We start from the raw sequence: 17,691 nt of genomic DNA on the forward strand, positions 1-17,691 counted from the left end.
TTAGCTAATGACATAATTTGAGTTATCCCCAATATCTTCAGTGTCCATCAGTGTCCAAGTCCTGAAGTTTCTTCTTCAAGCTTTTCCCTCCTGCAGATGTGGCTGCAGCAGAGCACGGCTGAGCTGTCTCTGGAAGCAAATGGAACAAACATCCTGCCTTTGGTATCTTTGGGAAGTGTCCCTGAATCCCTGAAAGTGTCCCTGAATCCCTGAAAGGTCCCTGATTCCCTGAAAGTGTCCCTGCATCTTCCTGTCTTGCCTGTGCAGTCTGATGGATCCTGAGCTGGGGTCCAGCTTGTCCTGGCTCTGTCCTCACCACATCCACCTTGCACGAATTCCTCAGGGAAGAGACATTCCAGCTCAGTCAGTTGTTTTCTGAATAAGAATCTGTGAATTTTTATTTGGAATTTGGAGATCAGGAAGGCAGAAGTGTGACTTAACCCCTTCCATGCCCCCCTGAAGTCCTGGCGGGGCTTTGGATTTGCAGCCACGGGGAAACCTGCAGGCCCTGCTGCCTCTACAATGTTCTTTTTGTGATTTTTCTTTTCCTCTAAGGCCTCTGCAGAGGTTTTAATGTGGCTGTTGAACAGCAGATGGATGATAAATACAAGAAGGTGTTGAGAGGGATAAAAATCACTGGCTAGGTACACATTTGTTCAGATTATTGTTTGCATAGACGCAAAAAATGAACCTTTAAATACTGGAAATTTAAGATCAACACTTAATGGAATATCTTGTCTCTCTCTTTCAAATGAATTCTATAGAATTATTGACTACCTGACAAACAGTGATGAATGCAGCCCCTTTGCTGCCTTCTCTTCAGGGTAGAGGCAATTAAGCACTATTATGTGGTAGAATTTAACATTGCTCTGTGTGGGGAGTTTGTGCACATTGAAATGAAAGCAGAAACGATCAACAAACATCAGTGTAATGACGTGTTCTAACCTTGATAAGGAAATTATGCCTTGTCTCCAATGGGCTGTGGGGATTTCAGGGAGTCATTTGCCTATGAATGATCTTACTCAGAGGATGTGAAAGCAGTGCTCTCATCTCCTCACACATCCTCAGCCATCACCTGCAGCTCTGAATTCACTCACGAGGCCCAAACAAGAGCGTTTCAAGTCTTTTACAAGCTTAATTTTTGAGTTTAAATGTCAGGAATGAAATCATCCGACTTAATAACGTTGTAGGTGTGTGTGACAAGGCGTCCTTGATGGAGAGCAGGGAAATCAGGCTCTGCAAGGGTTCCATTCCCGTTCTGTGGCAGTGACAGGGAGTGACAGGGAGTGCATCCTGCTTGTTTACAGGAACCCAGCACAGCCCTCCCCTCTGCTGTCAATACTGGGAGCAGGGGAAGAAAATCCTGGTGGAGGCTCTTGGAGCTGAACTGGAGCTGGAATAACTTGGAGCTGCTTTTGAAGTGCTAAAACTTGGTAAAGGGGGTGTTGAGGAATGGAGTATCTCCACTGAAGTCACTGGGATGTATTTGAAAATTCAGCTTTTTTCATAAGCTTGTGTTGGAACGTTCTCATCTCTGTACAGATTTGGAGTCACTAAATAAGAGCCAGGCTCAGGAGCCACTTTCTCAAGCTCCATCAGACCATTTTGAAATCCCAGTTTCAGTGAACACTCGCTGGTCTCTTCTCCCAGACACTGAACTGTGGAAACCTGACCTGGAGATTGGGGCAGAATTTTCAGTAATGAGCCCTTACCTTGATGTTTGTCCAGGTGAAGTTCTCTGCTGTCTTTCTTGGCTTTTCAAGCTGCTGCCATCATTTGAGGAATCAGGATAAAGCTACTACAGTGCTCCAGCATTTCTGTGATTTCCTCCAGCAGTCAGTAGTGATGTCAGTGTAATTTTCCCAGCTCAGAGTTACAGTCAGTGCAATGATAAAACCAACCTGTGGTAGAATGTTTGGCTGTGAGTGAAAAAGTGCAGACAAATCTTCCCACTCTGTGAGCATTTTTATACCGTATTACTTCATAAATTTTTTAGTGGGGTCTCCTCTTTGTCTTAGTCTGAATGATCTAAAACGGGGTATGGCCTGAGAAATTGAATGTACCTGTAATGGTGCCAGTTTATTCAATTTACAGCCAATCTTTGTTCTGTTAGAACCTAAACCAGGGACTAATTTCATCCAGTAACTGCCTTTTAACCTTCCACTGATTGCCTAGGAAGGAGGTGGGCAGGAAATTTCCATGTGTAGTATCTCAAACACAAGCATCTCTGTTTCAGGCTAAAAAACTCCAGGCCACCACTAATGGGCAGGTTCCTGACTCCTCAGCACAGCTCAAATAATTGTAACAATGAGGATGCAGCAGGAAAAGCTTCGTTTGCCCCAGGAAAGACCAAGAGCTTTCAGCAGAGCTGGAACACTCTGTGCTGATGTTGCCATGGGAATCACCATGTCCTGCCTGCTGTCGTGAGCAGCAGCTCCAGCGGGGTTTGAGGTAAAATTGCTGGGTTTGTGCAGGAGCTGCACCTCCTGATGGGGGCCCAGCTCTTACACCCTGATGATGAGCAGGACATGCTGCCACCACAGAAATGTCCTGTCCCTGTCCCCTGCCAGCTCCCCAGTGCCCAGCAGTGCTCAGGAGCTTGCTGCCACTGCAGGGGTGCCTGCCTGATGTTTGCTGGTGCTGACCTGAGGGAGGAGCTGTCCTGGGGGTGCTGCACAGGACCTGGGGCTGCAGAGATGTCCCTGGGCACTTTGAGCAGCACACGCTGTGTGCAGCCTGCAGGCACAGAGGGGTTCCCAAGCACCACGGGCTCTGCTGGCAGCTCTGCTGTCCTTGGTCCTTGGTCAGAAGGGCTCCAGGGCCACCTCTGAAGGTCCAGGCTGGGCTCTGCTGTCATTATCCACAAAAGCTGCATTCTGTGGGGAGAGATTTGTGTGGGAACTCATTGCTCCAGGTAGCAGTGATCCATCAAAATCAGCTCGCAAACCAGAGTGACTGTTCAGGTGGGGACAGTTGATTTATTGTAAAAGGAAAGGAATCTTAAATTTCAATATCTATGTAAAGAAGCCTCTGGAGTATCATCAATGTTTGATCTTTGAGCTCAGCTGTTTCCATGAGTGGAATGTTATTGCTTCTGTAATGTCAGAGCACTATAAAAATAGGCTCTTGATGGATGAGCATCCAAAGGGATGCTCTTCCCCAGCTCTGCACCTACTGAATCTAAACTGGTGTTGGTTTACTGAGTTGAAGGTATTAAATTTCTTACACGCTCCAAGTGCTGACCCCTGAGCAGGCAAAGCCTGCTTAAGTAATTAATATATTGAGTGCCAGATAAATGCTATCATCATTTCATTTGCTTGTGCCAGTACCACTCATTGGGTGTTGTTTAATTTTGCTGGCAGCTCAAGCACAGCTAAAAATAAATTCATTTGTTTATAGACTTCTTTGACAACAGCCAAATAAACCCACATTTGTTGTTTTGAGCAGGAGGCACAAAGCCAGCCCAGTGCTCCCTCTGAACGGCTCAGACATGGCTGAGGTTGGTCCCACACCTGCTTTTTCCCTCCCAGCCCTGTTTTATTTCCAGTGGAGCCTTTTTCATGCCAGTGTGCCCTTACCAAGGATGGGTGTGCAGTGTGAGCAGCAGGCCCTGCTTTGTGCTGATGGGACAGAGCACAGAGAGACTGAAAAGTGGCAGCAGGGGAGCTGGAAATGCTTGGGGCTGGAAATCCAGGGCAGAGCTCCTGAGTCCTTGGGTAAGAAATCGAAGGGAAGGGGGCTGCACATGCTGCAGTGAATTTGGGAAGGTTCAGCAGTGCTCCAGAGGGCACCTGGATTTCCTGGCAGTGAGAATCTTCCATTACTGCAGCTCAAGGACAGGAGGAGGTGGAGGAAGATAAGGAGGAGGACAAATGGCATCAGCCGTGGTATCTCCAGAGTGAGATGCTGGGGGTGGGATGTCCTGGAGCTCCAGAGCTCTGTGATGAACAAATGCTTCTTGCAAGGAGGGGAAATGCTGGGACAAAACGTCTGGGTGGTAAAAATCCTTCAGAGAAGGTGGCAGTGGGCACAGCTGTGGGAGCTGGGCTCCTGCACCTCCCTGTGAGGGGTGAGCAAAGGTTCCTGCCCAGCCCTGCCCTGCTCCCTGTGCCAGGGGGACAGACAAGCTCCAGGTCACTCCCCGAGTGGGAACCACAGCTTGGAGTCTCTCAGCTGGGTTGTTGTAGCTGAACTGGGGCAGATGGGTCAAAATGCAGGGAATCAGCTTGATGAGATAACGCTCAGTGAAGCCACAGAGTCCCAGGCTGGTTTGGGTGGAAGGAGCTCACAGCCCACCCAGTGCCACCCCTGCCGTGGCAGGGACACCTCCACTGTCCCAGGCTGCTCCAGCCCTGTCCAGCCTGGCCTGGGCACTGCCAGGGATGGAGCTGCCATCCTGGGGTTTTCCTTTGTTTTTTTTTTAAATACAGGAGGAGTGTAAAAGGTTATGGAGTGGTTTTGTGCAGAGAGAACTCACCTCAAAGGTCCAGAACTGTGACTGTTTTCTTGCTAGTGGCAAATGGGGATGGACAGGATCTGTTTCACTTAAGGTGGTTATACCACCAAAAACCAAGACTGAGATGTGTTACCGTGAACAGTGACACAAAATTTATTTTTTGCAATGCTCTGAGGATTAAAAAAACCCCAAAACCCAAACAAACAAAAAAACACCAAAACCCCCTCATTCAACAGCAAAACCTGTGGAGACTCATTGGTTGTGCCCTGGTCACTGTGAGCTGCTGGGGAGTGCTTTGAGCTAAAGGACAAAAATAAGATGTGGCAATGTCAAGAGGCAATTGAAAATACCAAACTGTGAATTGAGGGAAAACCAGGTAGAGCTGATAGTGCAGGGAGCTCTCAGGGAGTGTTTGAGTAACACTTATGGGGGATAAAGAAGGTATTTGAAGTAAAGCTCCGAAAAGCTGAATGGATTAGTGGTAAAACTCTGAAAGTTGTGATGGTACTGAAGCCTGTGTTTGGGGACTGACTTTAAGAAGGGAAAAAAGCCACCCCACAAACCATGTTAAACACTGCCTCTCCCCACTCTGCCCCGCCAAAAAATAACCAGCAAACCTCACAGAAACAAATCCCAAAAATCAAAAAAGCAAACAAAAAAAACGCCCACCAAAACCCCTCCAAGGCATTTTCCAGAAGTGAAGAGCTGGGCTGTGCTGCTCCATTCAGTGCCAACACAATTTCAGAAACTGTAACCTCCAGATTCTCAGAGGAAGGACATTTTCTATGGGGGTGGCTGTGCCAGTAACCACTGCAGGTTGTGGGACAGATGGAAGCTGACTAATAGCAAGAAAACCATTAGCTGTAAGTACAGCCATTATAATTGAAGCTGAGGCCTCCAGGCATCCAGAGAGAAGCCAAGAATCCTGACTGTGGGATTGTCTGGGTGTTTTTGCAGCTTCTGCATGCAGACTTAATAGTTACAAATTACAGTGTTTCTGCAGATTTAACTGAGAGTTGAAATAAAACAAGTTGAAGACTTAAATCCCGTTCTTTATGCAGTGTGTCTGGTGAGTTATAGCAGTAGAACACACACTTGGTTTTGTGTTAATCTTTTCAGGTTTTCTAATTTAGTCTTAATTGAGAGAAAGAGTTACAGCAATGGCAGCAGCACTCGTGTGGCATTTGGAATTTCCAAGTGGCTCAGGTTGGCTCCAGGGGCAGGGGAACTCAGTCATCAGAGGGATTGGGCTTGAACATCCCTTAGGGAGGAATTCCTCCCTGTGAGGGTGGGCAGGCCCTGGCACAGGGTGCCCAGAGCAGCTGTGGCTGCCCCTGTCCCCTGGCAGTGTCCCAGGCCAGGCTGGACAGGGCTGGGAGCAGCCTGGGACAGTGGGAGGTGTCCCTGCCATGGCAGGGGTGGCACTGGGTGGGATTTTAAATCCTGCACCAGGAATGATCAGTGGAGTCCAGCAGCTCCTCAGTGGTGCCAGGGCCCCTCCCTGTGCAGGTCACAGCAGCTTCCCTGAGGACAGGCTCTAGGGCTCCAAATGTTCCAGGTTCTCTCTGTGTCCCCTGAGGACAGGCTCTAGGGCTCCAAATATTCCAGGTTCTCTTTGTGTCCCCTGAGGACAGGCTCTAGGGCTCCAAATGTTCCAGGTTCTCTTTGTGTCCCCTGAGGACAGGCTCTAGGGCTCCAAATGTTCCAGGTTCTCTTTGTGTCCCCTGAGGACAGGCTCTAGGGCTCCAAATGTTCCAGGTTCTCTTTGTGTCCCCTGAGGACAGGCTCTAGGGCTCCAAATGTTCCAGGTTCTCTTTGTGTCCCCTGAGGACAGGCTCTAGGGCTCCAAATATTCCAGGTTCTCTTTGTGTCCCCTGAGGACAGGCTCTAGGGCTCCAAATGTTCCAGGTTCTCTTCGTGTTTGGCACCACCCTGAGCACTGCCAGTGAGGTTAATTCAGAGTCTGAGTTTGTGAGGCTTTAATACTTTCCTTACATCTTTCTGTTCAATTCAATTTGTGTTCTCTAGAAGCACCATTAGTTTTTTCTAAGAAATATCTTTGCTGTTTTAGTGGCCAATCACTCAGACTTCTCATAATCTGTGTGGAATTTAATGAGCAGATGCCTCTGGAAATTGGACTTGGGTTACCCTGAAGATTTCATCCATAAAGTTTAAATTGCATAGGGAGGTTTCTGGGGTGGGTTTTGTAATTCCTGCTGGGTCAGTGGATGAATTCCTGGGGTGGAGGGCTGATGGCAGCTGTCCCCATCAGTGTCACTGCTTGTTCTTTCTCCTCATGGAATAAACATAGATCTTGTCTTATATGAAAGATAAGGGGGGAGCTGTGATGGTCTCCAAAGCCTGAGGATTAAGGACATAAATTTCACGTGCAGAAAATGTCTCATTGTTGTTGAAGGCTCTTGGCCTTTAACTCTCTGATCCCACGTGTGTCCAAAGCACATTTTGACAACAACCCTCTGCAGGCAGAGGAGTTTATTCAGGAACATGGAAATACTCAATACAAATGAAAGATGAAACTTGATTCCATCATTTCCTAAATGTTTGTGCCTGGTGATTGCATGTTGAGAGGCTGAATTGATGATAAAGTGTTCTGCTGTGAGTCTCTTCACAGTCTGAGAACCACTCAGCTGCTGCTGGAGGCAGGAAGGGTCTCTAAAAGGGACCATAATTGGAGGCACGATTGTTGAAAAGCCTCACTTTTTCTGAATGTAAGATAAAAGGATGAGCTTCTTGTTTAAGCCTCAGTTTTAGAGAGATTTTTCTTTCGTCTTAAGACCTTACCTGGAAATGGAGAGAGATCTGAAATAATCCTGTCCCGTGGCTCTCCACTTCTGCTCAGCCTTAATTTAGGATGGAATAAAGCCCTCTGTGTTCAATATCCCACTCAGTACAGGGGATGGCCACGGGCTAATGCTGCCTAACACTGCCTGGTCCTCCCGTGGGAAATAGGTGGTGACAGCAATGGTGCAGAGAGATTTCTGATGTGCACTTAGACATTAAAACTGTGCTCTGCAGCTCTTCAGTGCTTCTGAGGTTAAACTGCAATTCTCTCCCTCAGCTGTTAAAAACCCACTCCACACCCCAGCTAATGAACTGAGCTGGAAAGACACATCTAAAGGGTTTTGGTTGTGAAGTTGCTCTTCCCTGAGCTGGGGCAGGGACAGACAAAGCTGCAGGTCAGAGGTGCAGAAATAACTGGATTGGAAACTTTCAGCTCCAGGGGAAAATAAGGAATTGACTCATTTGTAAAATGATAAATGTAATAAGAATGAGTTTTTTTCAAATAGAATGGAGGGCAGCCTTTCTGTTTTCTGATTTTTTTTTTCTCTTAAAAGCTGTTGCAAATTATAAACAATTGAAGGGGAGGGCACAAGGAAAAGAGGTACAATGGTTTTGAGAGCTCATAAACCAAGGCAATTTCAGTGATATTTTACCACTTGAGATGCAGTCTCCATTCTGGTGCTGGCTTTAAGATCACCCCTCGCTTGTCAAAGCGAAATATTTGCTTCCCTCCCATCTGGCCCTTTGGCAGTGCTGTGGCTGAGCTCATCAGCTCTGTGCAGCCTCCTGGCTTCATCAGGAGGGGCTGAGGCAGGGATGGCTTATCCTGGAGCCTCTCACTGCCCCAGAGCCTCCCCAGCTGCTGCAGAGGGGAGCCCTGGGGAGCTGGGAGAGCCCCTGCTCCTGGCTGTGTTTCCATGCCGTGCCATCAGTGGGATGGATGCAGTCCCACTGCTCACAATCCCATCTTCTGTGCCTCTCAGTGCAGGTGAAGGGATGGGGCTCAGGGCAGAAGTGGTGACAGTGCTGTGACACGGGGCAGAGCAGCTGCTGGGCTCTGCTCCACCCTCCAGAGGTGACACCAAACACTCTGGGCAGCAGCAAAACACAGCTCAGCTCGTCTGTGTTGGGAGCACAGCTGCTCTGGGGTGTGCCCCAGGTGTGTCAGGACAGGGGCACCTTCCTTCTGTGCCCTTTGGGGCGTGTCAGGGCAGTGTCACATCCCCTCCCTGCCCTTTGGGCTGCCCCAGGTGTGTCAGGGCAGGGGCACATCCCCTCCCTGCCCTTTGGGGTGTGTCAGGGCAGTGTCACATCCCCTCCCTGCCCTTTGGGGTGTGCCAGGGCAGGGGCACATCCCCTCTGTGCCCTTTGGGGTGTGCCAGGGCAGGGGCACATCCCCTCCCTTCCCTTTGGGGTGCTCCAGGTGTGTCAGGGCAGGGGCACATCCCCTCCCTTCCCTTTGGGGTGCTCCAGGTGTGCCAGGGCAGGGGCACATCCCCTCCCTTCCCTTTGGGGTGCCCCAGGTGTGTCAGGGCAGGGGCACATCCACTCCCTGCCCTTTGGGGTGTGCCAGGGCAGGGCATATCCCTTCTGTGCCCTTTGGGCTGCCCCAGGTGTGTCAGGGCAGGGGCACCTCCCTTCCCTGCCCTTTGGGGTGTGTCAGGGCAGTGTCACATCCCCTCCCTGCCCGTCTCCCAGGGGTTCCTGTGCTCAGGCACATCCCCAGCCCTGCAGTGCTGAGTTTCCCGTGTGTGGAGCTGCTGCTGGTGGCTGTGGTGGCCTGGGGCAGGTCCAGGTGCCCAGGGGATGCTGCAGGGGAGGTGTTCCCTGCTGGGGGAGGCTGCTCCCGCCCTGCCGAGGGCACAGATGGCCCCAGTGACCTTGATGGGAGGCACAGACTGCCTGCTCTGGAGCCTGGCCCTTGCTCCAAGCTATTTTCAGGCATCAGGAGGGCCCAGGTTAGTAAAAAGCCCGTGCTGGCTGTGGGGGGTGAGCGTGGGCAGGGCTGTGCTCCAGCCCGGAGCATATGGCACAGAGCAGTGCCTGGGCAGGGACATCAGGCTGGGCTCCTGCAAATCCCTCCTCAGAGAGCTCTGAGAGTTTGGAAGGGACAGTTCTTGGGCAGTAGTGGCTGTCAGCAGTCCAGGAATGGATATAACAAGCTTGTTATGGAGGCCATGTGCCAGGAGCTGCATTTCCATGGTGTTTATCACAGCATCACAGGATGGTGCCAGTGGGAAGGGGCCACTGGAGGTCACCCAGGCCAACTCCCTGCCCAGGCAGGGCTCCCCAGAGCTCAGGGCTGTGCCCAGGTGGCCGGGCTGGAGTGGAGAATGCCCTGAGCTATCTGTGGGAGGTCAGTGCTGCCTCTGTGGGCTGAGACGTGTCTGCTTGGGCTTGACACGAGAGAAGTGCAATCTGGGGAAGTGGCACTTTTCAGTGTTCCTGTCCAGGCTCACAGTTGGAATTCACTTTAAAGGTTAAAAAAAGGGCTGTTTTCTCAGCCTGGTGTGTGTGTAAGAGCTTTGTAAGGACTAGAGAGCTTTTGGTGCTCTCTTTTTGGAGCAGTGTACTCCCAGAGCTGGGGTGGGGGATGCTGCTGAGGCTCTGCACAAACAGAGGTGCATGCAGTCTGCACAGAGTAAACCTGGGTTTTAAAAGGGCTCATGCAATGCTAGCTGTCACTTGAGACGCCTAAAAAGTCACTTTCTTTAATGGGAGTTGGAGGAAATCAGGACAAGAAGAATGTGATTAATGATGTTCTGGGTGAAATACTGTGCTGTCTCATCGAACATGGTTAATTGGTGGCTGTAGGTCTAAAATCCAGCCAGTTTAGCAAACAGATTGTTTTTAAGCAGTCGGTCTTGTGCTGTGCCTTAGCACAGAGCCTTAGCACAGCCTCCTCCCCAGCCCAGCAGAGCTCCTTGCCCCGTGTGGCTGTTCCTGGGGATGCTCTGGTTTGGAGAAAGTGCCTCCAGCAGTGCCTGGAGGTTTTCCCCAGCACACAGCAGGAACTGGGCACCTCCTGTGTGCCTTTGCTTTCAAAATGGGGCCTGAAAATGCATCTTGCATAAGTGACCTTGGGTTTCTGGGCGGGTGATTCACAGGTTTGCTCACATTAACTCGTCTGCATGATGCCTTTCCACGTGGGAGGTGCTGTCCTTCCATGCTCGAGCTGCCACCAGATCATGGTCCAGGCAGCAGCCCAAATTTAGCCTGTACCTACTGCTGATATGACTTTTAAATCTGCCCCTGTTTGGGGCTTGGTGGGAAATCATCACATCTAAGCTCTTGCTGCTCCCTGCACTCAGAATGTATTTATGGCTCTTTTTGAGGGTGGGAGCAGTGGACTGGTGCCCAGGGAGCTGCAGTGTGTGGGACACTGAGACAAATGAACCAGAAGGCTTTCAAAACATTCATCATGGCATCAAACCAGTGTTTAAAGACAGGGAATCAGAGAAACAGGTTTTTTTTGTATCTTGAAGTTGCCAGGAGTCCTGGGACCTTAGTGTGAGGTTGGTTCCATTATGGCTTGGTTGGGGTATTGTGGGGGGCTGTGGTGAGTTTGTTTAATTGTGTTGATGTAAAGGGGTTCACCCTGCTGTGCACAGTGACAGAATCTTGCTGAAGGGGGTTAATTAGGGGTGAAGTTCATCATTTGTCTCATCCTGAATCTCACCTTGTTAAAGTGCTAGTGACTGGGCAGTTCTTGTTGGGTTTTTTACCACTTCTTTCAAGTCTTCAGCCCAGTGGAATCTTTTGACTCCACCTAATACACAGAGCCTTGCTGGCCACAGCAGTTTTTGGGAAAAATCTCTACTTTGGAGATGTATTTCCCTCCACTTTGGAGAACCATCCAGCTTTGCTGGATGTAGGCTGGGTGGGACGGGCTGGGAGCAGCCTGGCCTGGTGGGAGGTGTCCCTGCCCACAGCAGGGGTGAAATGAGATGGGCTTTAAAGCCCCTTCCAACCCAAATAATTCTGTTTATGCAGTGCTGGCAGTGCTGTGGTGCTGTTCCAGACCCCTGAAGTACGGCTGTACAGGCAGGACAGTGTGTCTGGGCTGGGGAGGTTTATTCCAACACGACTCCGTGCCATTCCTGGGGCTGCTCTTCCCACACTCCTGGGAGGAGAGCGCTGCTTTCCTTGGCAGAGCTTTGCACATCTGCTGGGATCCACAGGGGCACAGAGCATCATTCACACCCAGCAGGCTCAAATGAAAATCCTGGAAAGCTCTAGCAGCCTTTGGATGGGGCTGGAGGTTTCCTGGCAACATCTGCCAGGGTTTGAAACCCTGCTCAGAACATCCACCTGCAGAACCTGCACTGTTCCCTGCTCCCCACACAGGGAGTTCCCTTTCTGCAGCCATCAATGAATCCTCTCTGGAGCTCTCTCCCTTGAAGGTGCTCTGTTCCTCTGCATTACAGATGCTGAAAGATTTAATACACCACAAAGGAACAGCCTGTGCCAGGTGCACTTTTGGTTTTGAGGCACGTTCAGGCTTAATCCAATGCATTGAGCCTGGTACTGCTGTGTAAAGATTCAGTTCAATCTTCTCCTTTTGTACAAAATGGAATTAGAACGCTCTTTAATATGTGGTTACTGTATAGTCTGAGAGTCTCCTACAATAACATCAGCTCTCGTGGCTGGTGAGAAGATGCCTTTCAGAGGGAGCCTGATTATGCAGTGGATGTTTGACATGCTGTTAGAAACCTTGGCTTCTCCCCAGTTCTTTTTACTCTGATGGAAGTGACAGCTCCAAGGAGGTGAGATCTGAGTGGGATTCCTTCCACAGGGGTGGCTCTGTGAACTATTTAAAGCCCTGTCCACTCGTGGGTTCTTACAGGAAGGTGTCACTTCTGCTTTTGCCTGGTTTTGTACCACAGTTTGCACCCCCGAACACGAATCCCAGACAGATGGAATTTTAACACTGTTAAAATTACTTGCTGTATAATTTTACAGGGCATGGCCATAACTCACTGCCCAGATAAAGTATCTGCTCAGCTGGGATTGCTGCAGGGGTAGCTGAGTGTCTCAGTCCATATCACACACCTTGGTGGTTCTGAGCAGTGTTTAATTTGGAAAATGATTACTTTAATGAGCAAGAGGGGAGCTGGTCCTGAGGCTGCCTTTGGAAGCAGCTTTACCTTGTGCTGTTCCAAGTGCAGCTTTGGGTGTAAACAACACATCAGATGCCACAGGACCTTCAGCTTGTTTATTGTGGCTCTTGGGGGGAATAATGAGGATTGAAGGTTTCCTGCTGGTGTGAGGTGAAGTCTTTGGAATGAGGAAAAGCCACTGGAGGAGCTCTGCTGCTGCTGCTGGGTTTGTGAGGTCCTGCTGTCCCCTCAGTGAACGGGAACCTCTCTCATTCCTGATCTGAGGGGCTTTTCCAGCTCGTGCTTTTCCCAGTGTTGTCTTTGGGATTGTGTTGTTCCTGGAAATGGCTCCCAGTTTTTTGGAGCTGACACCTCCCAGCAGGGATGGTTGGTTGGAAAATTGCCAACCCAGTCAGCAGCTGGAAGCCAGGATAGTTGGTTTGTTGTTCTCCTGCTTGGGGTTTTTATTGGAGGATCGTGGTGACAAAGAGAAATCATTTGGGGAATGTAGTGGAGCTGTTTTCTGAAATATCCACGTTTTGGATATGGCCTGACAGGTGGTGATGGCAGTACTTAGTGAAACAAAAATCATTCAGGGTTTTAATGGTCACTTTGGTTGGCAGCCTCATGTAAAATCAAGTTCTGTTTTTTTTTGTTTTGTTTTTCTTCACATTTGCTTTTTGGTTCAAGGTTTATTATGATGGTATCTGTTCCTCTGCTTGCAATGAAATTACAGTAGTTACTAGTGGTAGGAAAATAATTTCTGTTTCTCTTGGCTGTAACAATCTCAAAAGGATGTGTTTCACTGTGTTTCCTACTGAGAATAAAATTCCTGGGGTCAGGAGGAAGACAAACTTGTGCTTCACTAGGAGTGTAATATTGTAATGTGTAGTTCTACTCAAAATGAAATCTTGGAAACCATCCAGGGCTGAGAGGAGAAATCTTGGAGAACGTTGCCTGACATTTATATCTCATCAGTGATACAACTCAGGTATCTAAATGGAATCTGTGCTCTTCCAAGTACTACAGCACAGAAGATACTCTATGTTTTGTGGGGTTTTTTTTTTTCCTTTAAGGCCTACCTTGAAATAAATAATGCAAGATACTGCCAGAAGCCTTTTCACCTTTCTCCGTGTCTCAGCAGTGCCAGTATCATTTATTTTGTCTGGGCCAAAACTAAAAAAACCCCTAACCCAGAGCCCAGCACATGCTTCCCGTGTGAGCAGAAACATTAAATATCGATCCCAATCCTGCCTTTTAAAGAATGCTTAAAGAAAATCGAATGCTTCATCTCAAGCTACGAGCAGAGGCTTCTTTCAGCACTGTGTTCATTCAGCCCTGCTCATCAATTACTCATTCCTGGAGCAAAATTGACCTGCTCTGAACAACTCTTGGGGATTTACTCGAGTGGATCTCAGCCCTGAAGATGCAGATTTGGTAGTTGTGAGATTTCCCAGCTTTTCTGGGGCTCCTGGAAGCACAGCAGGGCTGGTGGCCCCTGTGCCTGGGGGGGATCAGCTGGAGATCACCCCCAGCCCCTGAAAACCCCTCGTGACTCTGCTGAGAGGAGAAGGGGCTGCAGTGATGGGGGCTGGGGGTGCCTGCTGCCACCCCAGGGCCAGGGGGTGCTTTGAGGGACATTTTCCCTGTTGGATGAGTTTGTTATTCCAGGGGAGAGGCAGGAAATGAAGACCCCAGTGAGGCAGTTGTCCCCTTGTTTGAGAGTTTGAAAGCACAGCAGTCTCAGAGCATCTTTCCCAGCTCGGGTGTGTGCCCTGCCAGGTGGAGTTGCTGAGAGCTGAGCATGGGAACCTCAGCACTGCATTCATTAATTTTTGCATCACTGCAGGGGTGCAGGGCTGGGCTCAGCTCTGGGACTGCCCTGTTGGGAAAGCTGCTTTGATGTTGCTGTCTCTGTTAAACAGCCGTGTTTGAACCTGCTCTTCAGCTCCTGAAGAACTCCCCTTGGCTTTGAGGAGGCAGCTTTGGGGTGAGGAGGAAAGGAATTGGGCAAATGGTTCTGTTTTCTTCTGGATTTTTGTTTGGTCGTGAAATTTGAATGTTATTAATGTTCCCATTTCTCCTTGGAGGTGAAATCCTTTTCAGTGTGAGTGATCTGGAATTAAGTTTCTTTGCTTAAAAAATGCTGGGGAAAGAGGAGAGGCGTTGTTCCAAGTTTGATTGGTGAAATTATCTCACCTTAAACCTGCCCCTCTGTAACTTACTACATCCTATCCCTCCCTCTTACACATTTCTGAAGTTCAGAAAAGCGTGAGGTTTTAAAGATTTTAAATTACCTTTATTTGCCAACCTTGGCCTTTTTGAGTGTCTGATGGGGCTGAGTGTTGGAGTCCAGACCTATTTGCCTGTGACCTTTTCAGCTGAAGTGTGAAGAAGAGATGAAGACAAACATTAAAATGTACAAAATAATCTGCTTCTAGAATAGTGTCAGAGTGTTGCTTTCCACTTGCAAGGATGGAAAATAAATCTCTGTGCATGTTTGAGGGAGATCTTTATGGAGGGTTCAGAGGGTGCCACCTGTTTTAATATTGCAATTATTGACCTCAGCTGTTAACTGGGTTTTAACTTGTAATAGATTTCCTCCAAGCCTAAGTAGATGTATTTATTTTGTAAGAGTCTTCTTAGCAGAAAAAGTCCAAGGTCTAGAGACTCTCACTGAAGTACAGAGGGAGAGAATACTTGAGGAGGTTCACAGCTTTTGAATTATGAATGCTGGAAATAACTGTGCCCTAAGTATTTGTGTATTGCTTTACAGGTCTGAAGGTGACAGCTCAAGAAGCCTCAGGTATGTGTACATGATCTTGATGTCTTTGTTCTAAGAAAATATTTTTATTTAAAAGCATTAAATAGAAATAGAGTTTGTTTTTAACTGTGGGCATTATTGGTTGTGCTTAGCATGCCATTGGTGTTTGGAGTAAAGGTTTCTCCCCTGGGTAAGTTGCTGGATGATTCTCTCTGCAGTGTGGTTAGAGAGTGAGGGGTTAGTCTGGATCACTACAGGGGATTTGTGGTTTGTTCCTGGTGCTCCCACTGGCAGCTCCTGTGCCCTGGGGAAGCTTGTGCCAGCTGCCTGCCAGTTTTTGGGCAGCCCCTGTGCTGGGGGAAGTCCATGGAGTTGTTCTGGCTTTCTGGGCAGTCTCTCCTTTTTCACCTGGCAGGGAGAGCCTTCACTGACTCATTATCACAATCTCATTCTCCATTTGGAAGGTTCAGACGCTGTGCAGAATTCCATGTAATTATCAGATACTTTACTTCCAGCTTGCTCACTTGGTGTTTTACACTCGGGGTGGTTTTTATTCCTACCTCTCTGCAAACGTGGCTGAGTCAAGCTTGTAGAGCTTGTAAAAGTGCTCTCAACAGGGCTGGGATGTGAAAATTCCATCCTCGAGTCTGAAAGTGTTCCATATTCATTAGAGCATTGCCATTAAGCAGGTGCCTTGATTCTCCAGCAGTGTGACTATTGATCTGTGATAATAAGGTTCATAATATTGACTCTGGCTTCACCATAGTGCCCTGCAGTGTGGTTTGGGCACTGTCAGGACTCTGCATCTTAAGGCTGTATCTCAACTGTGTCTGTTGATTGCAAAACCCCAAAGCAAAGGCAGGATTGAAATCCCTGGCAGAATTAAAATCCAGCTCTCACCCACAGGTGTGCAGCCTGTCCCAGGAACAGGTGAGTTGCAGAACAGTCAGATACCACAAAACCAGAAGTCTGTAGGAAAGGATTAAAGCTCCTCTGAAATCTTTGTTCTTATGACAGAATTCAGGCCCAGTGTGGAGGGAGCAGAGCTCGAGCTGTGCAGGGCAGGTTGGCAATCTGTCTAACACACAGCAACTGGGCTGGATCAGATCCCAGGGCTGCACTGGGGTGCCTGTGGGCACCACTGCACTCATTCCTTGGCTTTCCAGCTCCCAGCAGAGGTGCCAGTGCTGGCAGGCTGTGGAGGGGCAGTGCTGGGCAGCTGCAGTGGTGGCCCTGGCGGGTGGGTCCCAGCAGTGGGGGATGTTTCAGCCCCAGTGCTCTCTCTGCTTTGTCCTGCTCCCAGGGACGAGTGTGTGGCATCCCTGGATGCCTCTGGGGGCAGAGGAGCTCCTCTCTTGCAGAGCACCTTTGGGGGGTTTGGGCAGTGCCCAGGCAGGGCTGGGAGCTGCTGACCTCAGCTCTGCTTTGGTGCTGCCTGAAACCAAAGTGCAGCCTCCATGCACTGGGGTATTTCAGTCAGTGAAATGTGCTGGAATGGCAGGGCAGGGCTCTGGTGGAACTGCCAGGGCCATTCCCACCTCTGCTGGGGCTTGGTGCCCCTTTGGGCCCTGGCAGTGCCACACGGGCTGGGCTGTGGTGGTGGCAGCCAGCACCCCCTGTTCCCACAGAGCCCGTGGGCAGCCAGGCTGAGCCCCGGGGTGCTGGTACCATCCTGGTTTGAGGCTGTCCAGGGAATTAACTCTTGTTCAGTGTGAGCCTGAGCTGCTCCAGGGCTGCTCCAGGCTTCTCTGATTTTAACCAGACTGATGCAGTAGCAGGCAATCAAGCAGGAGGCAGAGCCACGCTCCTGAAATGCTTTTTTAGTGTAAATTCTCTCTCCTCCCTCTTAAACTGCATTTTCTCTGAGGTGAAATGCCACTGAGGATGGGCTTTTGTGTTTCTGCCTGCACAACAGCCTGGTCAGCTGTGGCCTTGACTGGGCAAAAGCTCCCTGTGCTCTGTCTGTGTTTAGGCAGCATCTTTATGTTGTGGTTAATTTGCTTCCTGCTGCTTTCCTTTCTTTCTGGCAAATGAAGATGGAATGGAATGATCTCAAATGCAGTGCTCAGGGCAGTGTGGGGAGTAGGGCTCAGTCTCCTCATTCCTGCTCACAGAGTTACCTGCAAAGCAGCAGCAGATCCAAATGCTGCCCTGCCAGAGGCACTCAGGGGTGCCCAGGCAGGTGAGGAGGCAGGGATGAGTGTCCTGTCTCTGTCACCTGCACGGACACCAGGGGTGGCATTGGAGGGGTTGTGTGTGTGGTCAGTAAATGGAAGTGTTGGTTAGGACTGGCTGAGTCCCAGCCACTGAGGACAAAGGGATCACTCCAGATAAACTGAGATGTTGGTCTGTCCCAGCTGGGAGGGTAACCAGGCTCCTGGCCAGGGATTGCCCTGCAGTACCTGCTGGTTTTCATGCTGGAATGGGATATCCAGTGCAAGTGGTGCCTGGAATTTTACACTGGTGCTCAGTTGCAAAGGATACTGCCCTGGTGGATTTGTTTTCAGTGGCTTTAGAGCTGCTTGTAACGAGGAAATTGCATCCACAAGATGTTTTATAGTGCTGTGGAA

General features: G+C 49.4%; 1 protein-coding gene across 8 annotated transcripts in view; it reads left to right on the forward strand.

The window, feature by feature from the left end:
- IQSEC1 (IQ motif and Sec7 domain ArfGEF 1) overlaps positions 1-17,691 on the forward strand; it is a 260,347-nt gene that overhangs the window by 35,410 nt on the left and 207,246 nt on the right. For 5 of the 8 annotated variants that reach the window (XM_063411979.1, XM_063411968.1, XM_063411970.1 and 2 more), the window contains exon 2: positions 15,134-15,163. The exons of the other annotated variants lie outside the window; for them this stretch is intronic. In XM_063411979.1, the coding sequence (XP_063268049.1) occupies positions 15,134-15,163 (30 nt within the window). The remainder of the gene's footprint in view (positions 1-15,133; positions 15,164-17,691) is intronic. 8 annotated transcript variants of the gene reach the window in all.

Source organism: Prinia subflava, chromosome 14 (genome assembly GCF_021018805.1).
Source record: "Prinia subflava isolate CZ2003 ecotype Zambia chromosome 14, Cam_Psub_1.2, whole genome shotgun sequence".
Lineage (NCBI taxonomy): Eukaryota > Metazoa > Chordata > Aves > Passeriformes > Cisticolidae > Prinia > Prinia subflava.